At 37.5% G+C, this 10,898-nt stretch overlaps 1 protein-coding gene across 19 annotated transcripts in view; it reads left to right on the forward strand.

Moving 5' to 3' along the window:
- Window positions 1-1,277: 1,277 nt before the first annotated feature.
- LOC110450545 (calpain-B-like) overlaps window positions 1,278-10,898 on the forward strand; it is a 69,672-nt gene continuing 60,051 nt past the window's right edge. For 18 of the 19 annotated variants that reach the window (XM_021498114.1, XM_021498116.1, XM_021498117.1 and 15 more), the window contains exons 1-2: window positions 1,278-1,385; window positions 1,642-2,100. In XM_021498114.1, coding sequence (XP_021353789.1) covers window positions 1,654-2,100 — 447 coding nt within the window. In that variant the 5' untranslated portion in view covers window positions 1,278-1,385; window positions 1,642-1,653. The other variant, XM_021498115.1, reaches the window with a different exon arrangement.

Below are 10,898 nucleotides of genomic sequence, written 5' to 3' on the forward strand. Positions count from 1 at the left end.
TGTCGGCTCATTTGAATTTATAGATTAGCTGTTTGTGCTCTTATTAGAAATGATTATGCAGTACCGGATTTGCGTTTTTGTTATATTTCTAAATGGATGCTTCAGTTAGAGAAACTCATTTAACGTGGAGACTGGAAAAAAAAACCTAGATACAAACTAAAAAGGCGGAGGGGAAACATAAAGCTTGGAAAATATAATGAGAAACATGCATGGAACAATTTATCGCTGTTGATACAGAATGTGTTACTTATAATGTGGAGTTCATAAGTATTAGTTACAATATTAAAGATTATTGGTAAGTGTTACTAATTCATTCCGAACTGTTATCAGAAGAATTGAGGTATTTCCGGCTAAAAAAACATTTTTTTAGTTTACAATACATTAAATACTTTCATCTTTAGCATTCAAATCTCCCTAAAACGAAGGAAGGAAAACTATTATAACAAGCAGATAACTCAGTGGATTGCTATTAAGTGCAGACAAAATTTTCAAATATTTATTTATCTATTTCCATATTTAATTGTCCATGCAACATTGGCATTGGGTATACAAAGTATTCAAAGTTCTACTCGTGTAACTTGTATATTTGGCACCAGTCAAACCTTTGCTAATGTTCCAGCTGCTTCAGAAACCTCTGTAGACATCTCAGTCATTTGTTACTATATTAGAGCGAACGTATTAGGCCTACTTATTGTAGCCATCAGACAGGGATGTGTAATCTGCCTTTAAAAAAAATAAAAAAAATAAAAACACATTTAGTCTCTAAAATAAAAACAATGGGATAAGGATTTTAGTGATTGTATGAAATTGTTATTGATTATTGGTGACGGATTTTTTTGTATTAGTTTGGGGGAGGGGGTATATTCGTCCAATATCCCTCTACTGTCAGTTTTGTTAAATTTTGACTTAAATATCCATTTAAGTTCAAACTTCACAGTGAAGAATTAATATAGGAATTAGACTGGGTTATTCAAAACGTGCTGACCACATCGTCGTTAATCGATATTATCTCCACTTCAAATGTGTAGAAATGACGATCTTGAGAAATAAAGTTGATGAAGTTATAAAACTTGAAGCTAAGTTTTGTGTAAATCAGGATATATTCTAAAAATGTTCCTGCAAAGTGTTGACTGTCGGATTAACTTAATTCATATCTTTGAATAAATCTAAGTAAAATATTAGTGCTATTACATATGATTTGTACCTGTGATTCATGTATTTGTCAACTTCAGAAGCGTCCCGAACACAGCTAGGTTCCGGCTTTTTTTGTCACCTGGTTTCAGATATTAGGATTGTCTTTCCGGGAGCAAGTTTCGCTTGTTTGATTGCAGAGGAAAAGTGAAACCAGTCGACAAACACCGGTGGAAACAGTACATATTATTTAGGTAAGTGTATAGGTTAGTCATTATAAGGGAAGCGTCTCTAATTATTCGCATCTGCTAGGAGCTGGCAACATAACTGCCTGTAGCTTGACGCGGACGCACACATACATTTGAGGCAGCATAAATAATCGAGCGCCGTGAACCATCGATCGCTGTTGCGTTCACGTTCCTGCAGTCAAGTGTAGCGAACAGAGTTGAAAGGGCGCAGTTCGGAAACTGTTTATACTGGAACCTACAGGTTATTACTGCTATTTTTCAGGAAAGCCTAACCATGTTCGGATTCAAAAGTGGTGGTTCTAGGACTGTCACGACCAGCTATTCTTCTGGAGGAGGGCCTGTACAAACCACAACCAAAACCTTCAGATATGGAGGCGACGGACCCGGGATGGATGTTGGCTCCGGTGAGAATGGTGGCACCGACATCAACGTTGGATTTGGCAACAAGTTTGGAGGGATGGGGAATTACAAATTTAACATCGGGGGAGGAAGTGCAAGGGGCGGTGGCAGAAGTACCCAAAGGCCAAACGTTTGCGGTAGAGCATCCCGTAAGGAAAAGAAAAATCCATTCTCTGGTGTTCTGAACCAGAATTATGATCAAATCAAGGCAAAATGTCTGGATGAAGGTATTCTATTTGAGGATCCTGAGTTTGAGGCAACTGACATGTCCATCTTCTTCAGTAAGCGTTCACCTCGCCCATTCGAGTGGAAGCGTCCTACGGTGAGTCCCCCCTTAGGAGCCCCACCCCTCTACAGGAATGCTACTCTTACATATACATGTATATACCTTTTGCTGAAGGATGATTAAGAATTCAGAGAGGTGTAGCTTGAGAGCAGGTTTTCCTGTTTCATAGTTTACCGAAAACGCAATTTTGCTGATATTTAGTGATCACAAGTTTCAGGAAACTTATTGAAGCGACAGCAAGTTTAAAATCAATTGCTCAAAAAAATATGCAAACATTTTATTAACATATTTCTTGGATCACCTATGTTGGTCCTCATTTTCTTTCTTTTGCAAAATTTGGTATTTACATGCATAAGAAGAGTGCAGGGTCATGCTTGCCTGCCTCTTGTGTGAAAGTGTACTGGACATGTTATTGTATACATAACACATCATACCTAACACATGTACAGTACACAAGATACTCTATACAAATGGTCTGGGAATCCTGTGTTGTTCTAGCTATACCAGTCTGCTAGCCTTGTTTCATTTAAAAACATTTTGAGGCAGAGGCCTACATGTTATATGTATTGTTTGACCATTTGCTATCAAGTTAAGTCCACAGATCTTGCCGAAACCTGCTTGTCCAGGTAATTTAAATCACTTGTGTGGAGTCACGGTAGGTTGATTCATGTCACAAGCTACATAGGTAATGATTTCACCTGTGGACGTTTTACTAGCCTTGTAGGAGGGACCTGGTCTAACGTGTACACATGTTTTGTATTTTATGGGATTTATGACACGGTTTGATAACCATGTCTTACGTTTGATAATGAACACACACAGCACTTTTATTGAGGTTATATAGAGACACTATACAGTATGAGCCAGTAATATTGTCAGCCTTGGGCAGGTATATGTATTAATACAAGGAAAATGTAGTTATATAAAGTATGAATAATCATGCCTACACCCCTTTCACCACAGACAGCTGTACAGATTTCAGTCATGTTGAAACAAAACCACAACTCCCTATGATAATTTATTATCTACAGATTTTTTTGTGTGCGATATATCACATGTTATTTGTTGTTTACAGTATTATTATAACATGCTTTCAATGTAAGTCTAGATCTATAAATGTATATGCTTGTTTATCAAATATGAATCTGATTATTCAAGTCTCACCTGGTATTATAATAAATTAAATTTGTATATGTTTTTGCCTAAGCTTATATCAGCTGAATTCAGTATCACGTACAACACACGTTATTGATTTTATAGCTGTATTACTGTAGGTCAGTAAGTCTGTCATGTACATGTGTCAGGTGGTGAATACTGATGTGACAGCTCATGTGATCAGCTGTGTACAACATCATATTTACAGTACTAGCCCGCAGACAATCAGTTGTTGAATTTTCTGCCAGCTAAACTTATATTGGTAATACATACTGAAATTCCACTTGCTCTGACATGGAAATTGCTAGCCGTGGGCGCCAGCTGGCTTGTTTGGAATTATACACCCCTGCACTTACAGCTGAACTTTTTTTCCTTACAAACTCAGATTATCTGAATACCAATGTTTCATTGGGTTCCATATCTATATATATAGCAGTTTATAACTATGCATTTCAACTTAAGTAAAGTATAGAATACCTGTTTTTCTCCTTTCATTAATATTCACTTGAGTCTGATATACATAATAAGCTTTAACTGTATGCAGTCGAGTGAAGAGAAATTTGCCAGAGTATAGGCATTGTAGAGTAAAATATATTTTGGTTATATATATTATCAGTCAAATATGAGGTACTACAGTGAAAAGAAATTTGTATTAGGATGACAAATAACACTTTCTTATAGTTTCACACTAAACCTGATCAGAGAGCAGGGTTAAGTATGAGATATATATATAGCCCTGATATTTTCTTATTGTGATGCTTCATTAAAGCATTTTGTCTTCTCTACATTTTTTGCTAGGGGCACGGGACTATCTGCACACACAACCCAGGTCTTTATTTAAAAACATAATCAACAGAATATATTCTCAGTGCCTAGATGAACACCAGTTTTTTCTCTCATGGATTAATTTTGTTCACTGTAATGTATCAAGAAACCAAAAATATGCTCTATATTTTTATCCAAAATACATCAATCAAGATCAGGTATGTAGTGCTCAGCTCAATCCCATAGGGATGCAAAGGGGCGTGGCACAGATATCCACCTCCTGGTCTATATATATATATATATATATGTATTATATAGTGAAGAGGAACTGGACATGTAATGCCCCTTTGGATAGATATTTATATTCAGTAGTGAAGCCAACTTTATGAGCCACTATTTTTGCAATACTTAATGACTCACAGCACGTAAGTGAAACACAAGCCACCAGTTCTAACTCCTACGCACAATTTGTTTAATGTGAAACATGATAATGATCCAAGGTCAGTAAACAGGTTTGTCACGGCATAAAATTAAATCACCAAACAAAAGAAGATAACAAACTCAGACGCAGTGGTTGGTATGTCCAGGGTTGACTTGTGCAGGGCACTTTTGTTAGTTGGGAGCAGTGGTTGGTATGCCCAGAATAGACTTGTGGGTACTTTGTTAGTTGGGGGCAGTGGTTTGTATGTCCAGGGATGACTTGTGAGTACTTTGGTAGTAGGGGGCAGTGGTTTGTATGTCTAGGGTTGACTTGTGGGTACTTTGGTAGTTGGGGGGGGGGCAGTGGCTTGTATGACCAGAATATACTTGTGAGTACTTTGGTAGTTGGGGGCAGTGGTTTGTATGTCCAGGGTTGACTTGTAGGTACTTTGGTAGTTGGGGGCAGTGGTTGGTATTTCCAGAATAGACTTGTGGATACTTTGGTAGTTGGGGGCAGTGGTTTGTATGTCCAGGGTTGACTTGTGGGTACTTTGGTAGTTGGGGGCAGTGGTTTGTATGTCCAGGGTTGGCTTGTGGGTACTTTGGTAGTAGGGGGCAGGGTTTGGATGTCCAGGGTTGACTTGTGGGTACTTTGGTAGTAGGGGGCAGGGGTTGTATGTCCAGGGTTGATTTGTGGGTACTTTGGTAGTTGGGGGCAGTGGTTTGTATGCCCAGGGTTGACTTGTGGGTACTTTGGTAGTTGGGGGCAGGGGTTTGTATGTCCAGGGTTGACTTGTGGGTACTTTGGTAGTAGGGGGCAGGGGTTGTATGTCCAGAATATACTTGTGGGTACTTTGGTAGTAGGGGGCAGGGTCTGTATGTCCATAATATACTTGTGGGTACTTTGGTAGTAGGGGGCAGGGTCTGTATGTCCAGAATATACTTGTGGGTATTCTGGTAGCTGGGAGCAGTGGTTGGTATATAATGTTCAGAGTGAAATTTAGGGTAGTTCATTGTTAGCAGAGGTGTTTGTGTCCAGATTTGACTAAATTGAATGAAGGTGTTTGGTTTCACTTTGCAGTTGCCATGTCCAGTATTTACTTGTCTGTAGGTGGGTACAATGTAGTAGGAATCGGTGGTTGTCATGCCTGATGATATTGGATAGAGCAATTTCTGCACTTGAAATATTCATGGTCACATTATTAAAAATACCGGTAATGGTAGAGATTATTTTCTCGTGCCTTTACTTCATTTCAAAATTTGTAAACACTACTGTTACATGTGAGTGTTTCATTTGTCATCTGACATAAACCAACAGAACTGAAATGTCAACATCATCTTGTTCAGACAGGAATCAATACATGTATCAGTTAATAGATCAGTTGGTCATAGACAAGGGAAGATTTTTACATCATTGAAAAACAGATATTCTATGCTTGAATGTCTGGACAGCATATGTCATATGCATATTTATTTGTAGCTTTCAGCATGTAAATTATTAATGAGAAATAAAGGCTCTAAATTTGTACTATTCACAGACATTTACTCTGTCTGGTAGCCTCCACCAGAATATATCTATAAGTTTTCCAGATCAATGTGTAAACATAATACTTCTACATCTCTGCTTAATTATAGCACTGTAAAGTAGATAAGAGCATAGTCTTGTACAATCGGTCAGAGCTGTGTTTACTATACTGTCAGTCATTTTCTCCATTTTACTGTGTTGATAATATATAGTTATCATTTGCTGTGTGATCTGTGTTGATGATTGCGACAAGTATCGGAAGGTGTCCTACCGACTGCTTAGATGACAATGGCAACACTTATGGGAGGTGTCCTACAGACTCCCTTTGTTGAAAATGACAACAAGTAACGAAGGTGTCTTACACAGACCCCATTGATAATGATTGCAACAGGTATCTATGGTGTCCTAAAGACCCCTATGTTGACAATGACAACAGGTATGTTAATGATGGCAGCAAGTACTGGAGGTGTCCCATCAGACTCCCCTTATTGACGATTGTAAAAAGTATCAGAGGTGTTCTACAGACCCCAATGACAACGATTGCAAAAAGTATCGAAGGTCACCCTACAAACCCCTATGTTGCTGATTGCAGCAAGTATCAGAGGTGTCCTTAACAGACCCCCATGTCGGAGGTGTTCTATAGGCTCGGCTTCTATGATGGAATCCACATTTAAACCTCATGTAGTTCACATCAAGAGATAACATAGGAATCTGTATCGTTTTACTTGAAATAATAGCATTAGCTAAGACATCAACAAATACCTGACTGTATATATTTTTATAAGATATATGTTCTGTAACATAACATATCACACATATGACCTCACTCTGGCACCGAGGTATAGGAGCTTCTATTTGTTTGGTGTACATGTACATGTTACAATTTGGCTGCCTATATAGATGCCTTCCAAGTACATCCAAGCCCTCCTTTGATGCTGTGGGGTATTTTGTTGAGTTTCCTTGGTAATCAAGTGTTGCCGTGTGAGATAATGAGTCTTACCCAGCACAAGGGATAGCTGTGTATAAACTGCACTCCCAGGCTTTTGACCCAAATCATAGAGCTGTTTAGTGTTATCATTACATTCTACAAATTTCTTTAAGTGTTCACCACACAATGTGATTTGATATTAAATTTGCATGAAAAACTTCCTCAATGCAATCCAATTCAGTTTTGTAAACTTGGCTTCCTGTAAAACTGGCTTCCTGTCCCCAGTTTGGCTCTCTCTTCCTATATTAAGGGAGTACCTAATTTTTGAAAGTTTTTCACGAGTAAACCATGCCATCTCTTTGAACTGATGATTGTATTAGAGTGATTGATTGGGGTTTAACCATAGCTAAGGTCATATGAAGACAGAATATTGAGAGTAAGAGAAAAGTAACACTAGAGTAAGCTTTTCAGCACTAAATGCAAGGATTGTGTATCTACAGTCCATTCATGATAGAACATAATACCAGATACTGAACAGTATACATTAAAGTTGTCTGAAAAAGTGTATGAACATTGCAAAAGAAGTCTACACCATTTGTCTATATTGAATAAGGCCTGATAGTTCCAGTTTTTGTGAAATGCGTGTGTCTGTCTATCTCCATAGGACATGAAGACAAGAACAAGAAGCTTAGTGTTGTAAGAAAGCTTAATGTTGTAGGAAAGCTTAAGTATAATGGTCAAAGTATTAAGTTTACAAAATCATTTGATGAATGGTTTTCAAGCTTGCGTGAATAAAGAATATCTAAGTTATGATTTCTGGCATAGTAATTAAATGGAATGTAATTTATCTTGCCGTGTTTGCATGTAGAAAGTATCTACTCAGAGGTCAAAGGTCAATGTTGCAAGGTCACTTTAATATTTTTTATAGCTCTGTTATATTTCTATCTGTTATATGACCTGTGTGATGGTAGGTAGCCAGTCTAAACTGATACTTCAAGTTAGGCAAGGCGGGGTCGAGTATAATATTACAACAAACGTATTTATATAATTTTTCTTTCAGTCATTTGTTGCCTATTAATTTCACTTGTTGAAAATACGGAGATGACACACTGACTTTGTATTCAGATTTCTGTACTGAAGTGTCTTGGACATAGGATACACAGCGTTACATTGTATGGGCTGTTAGTGGTTTCCTCTGGTGTGACCTACAACAAGCTCACACTTCACATTTTTATCTCTTAAGGCACACCAAACAATGCATTCTATTATTTTATTATAGAATCTTCCTTGAGAGTATGCGGCAACAAGATAAAGTAGTTATCAGATTATGTAAAGGGATTTTAGTTATCAGTTATAATTATAGGTACATGTAAAATCTTAAAGGATTTTCAGACCTTACAATGACCCTTGGAAAATATGCTCGATGTTTGCTCCTTTTAAGCTGCCTGGTATAGTATATACATAACTTAATTTGTCAACACAGTTAAATAACAGGCGAGGGATACAGGTATGATGGGCCTCTTGTTGTAATTTAGTAGCTAATGTGGCAGGTGCATGAAAGTTTTAAATTAGGTTATTGAAAAACACCTACACTATTACTATAGAAGGCACTTAATGGAGGCCTGGCCCTTTATGTTCACAGTTGTACTAGTAAGAAGTAAGGAGTAGGTACAGAGGGCGGTGCTAGGGAGTGGACATCTGGACAACAAGGGTATTTGTGTAGGCTTGTCTGTCACCATAACACACAACAAATGCCCCTTTGGTAAGATAACAGTATTAACACAGTTGTTGATCACAATTATAGCATTACCTCGCCTATCGGTCAATAAAAGTTCACTCACCTAAACATTCAGCCTTGATTATAAATGTCTAGTATACATCATTCACTGAATATTGCTATTCACTTCTGCTTTGATTTCAATTTTTTCAGCTTTATCAAGGTTCCTGCATTTCTGTTTCTATGGTAACAGTCTGTGTGTGATAACACAGTCAATATATACTGTAATTGGTTTTCGAAAACAAGTACTGAACATCAACTCATTCACCCCTGACATTTCACAATGAATTATTCCAACCTTTGAATTGGAAGAGTGCAAATGTGTCTTCAGGGATGAATGAGTTAAAATAGCAAAAGGGATATCTGGTCCTATTGCAATGTGTTTGTGTTTGGAAAAAATGTACTCAGGGCCATAGGAGTTAGAAAATCTGTAACCATGCATGATATTTAGCCCTAATAATTGGTTAAAATGAATGCATGTCCAAAGATGAGTCAATTTTGGATAATTGATTTTTTGCATTTTTGGACTAAATTATATTTAATTGTCATAACTACTTTTGTTTTCTAAGTTAAGTACAGAAGTAAAGAAAAAGACTTCGACCATCTTTGAGCTAGATTCGTTATATTCCATAGTTATATCAATGGCTCTATTTTTAACCATCCTTCTAGAAGGCCGTTTTACTATCTGGCATCCCTGTGAACATTTTGGTAAATCTCTGAATGTTTGGACAAATCTTTGATAGTTCTGAGTTTGAGCATGAGAACTGTTTCATGAATATGACCAAGGTATTGGTTTTATAGAGGAAGGACAAATATTATTATGATGTTTCTGTTTGAGATGTAGGAAGCTGCTAACTTGTGTATGGTAATGCCTTCAGCCGAGGACATTTTAAATTCCCTGATAATATGTTTTGTTATAGATTACAGGTTTCTGTATATGCACATACAGGAAATTTGTATATTTTAGAATTAATCGTGCAGTGAATTGGTAAAAAAAGTCATTTTAGTTTTAATGGTCACACGGTCCAATACACAGTTTCATATACATCTGCTGTCACAAAAGCTTTTCATCCCGTATATAATGGGTGGTGGATAGCTTTTTGCATTATGCATATAGATTATATGATACACATGAGGGTATCGTAAATTACAGGACAATAACCAATGTGAGGTGGCTATAAGGAAAACTTACATAATACCTACTTCAGACTGTGTACACAAGGGGAACCTGTCTAGCAAATTAGATTTTGTCAGCTTCAAGCATACACTGTATGTGGACAGACAAGATGTGTCAAATGAATCGGGGAGGTTCTGGCTTGGAACTGAAGTGTGCACTTTAACACACACTGGTACCATCAATCTTCTACTTCTCATAGTTTGTAAAAATGGGGTTAGGAGGAAGTTTCCTTTTCCTAGTTGTTTACATGTATTTTAAACTTGTACTCCGGCTAGCATGTCCTAAGGTGTCTGGGCATATAGCTAGGATCCTTTTTTCCTGTAAGGGAATTATAGTCTCAAGCTGTCAACAGAAGATAAAAACTCCCCCATGATCAATGTAAATATTACTTCTTCCTCATACCAAAGGGCAACATGTGGCCTACATGCACATTGCTCATCGTAAATACTTGTCTATCTTAGATACTGTGGAAGTTTTCTCCATGCAATCTAGGCTCAATACACGTATATATACAAATATTAATAAGCAGCAGCTGATGAGAACAGTTTTCACCATATACCTCTAGCACTTCCTGAACATCCATCCAGGTGTTAGGCTAAATAAGCTGGGTTAGCTGTCGGCTGTGTACTCTTGATATTATAGTTCTCTGCTTCTGTTTTAGATTCTTGTACCATGTGCCAACTATAATGTATAGTTACATAATTTATATAAACAAGGCCTGGTTTAGTTCTAATTCATACCTTGTGTTTTGGAAGCTTTCTCTTTTAAAAAAGTGTGCAGTTGTTCGATTGTATATTTAGGTATGCATGTACCAGTATTTGTGTTTTTGGAGTTTCCCCATACTGAGTTGTATCTTGCTGTGCAGGCGGGCTTATCTTGGAACCAGAGTTGGTGTGTGGAGGTGTAGGGCAGTTTAGATACTTAGAGGGCTAACGCAAAGTTCCTGTTCCTCATTTCTTGTGATATGTAAAAAACATAGCTGATCACTGAGGAATGCACAGCTGTGTTGTGTTCAGTGTGTGCTTCTACCAGACAAACTGAGACAATTACGTCCAGAGCAGATGTAATTTGTTATCCCCCCCCCCCC

The sequence above is a fragment of the Mizuhopecten yessoensis genome, unplaced genomic scaffold (assembly GCF_002113885.1).
Source record: "Mizuhopecten yessoensis strain PY_sf001 unplaced genomic scaffold, ASM211388v2 scaffold5315, whole genome shotgun sequence".
Classification (NCBI taxonomy): Eukaryota; Metazoa; Mollusca; class Bivalvia; order Pectinida; family Pectinidae; genus Mizuhopecten; species Mizuhopecten yessoensis.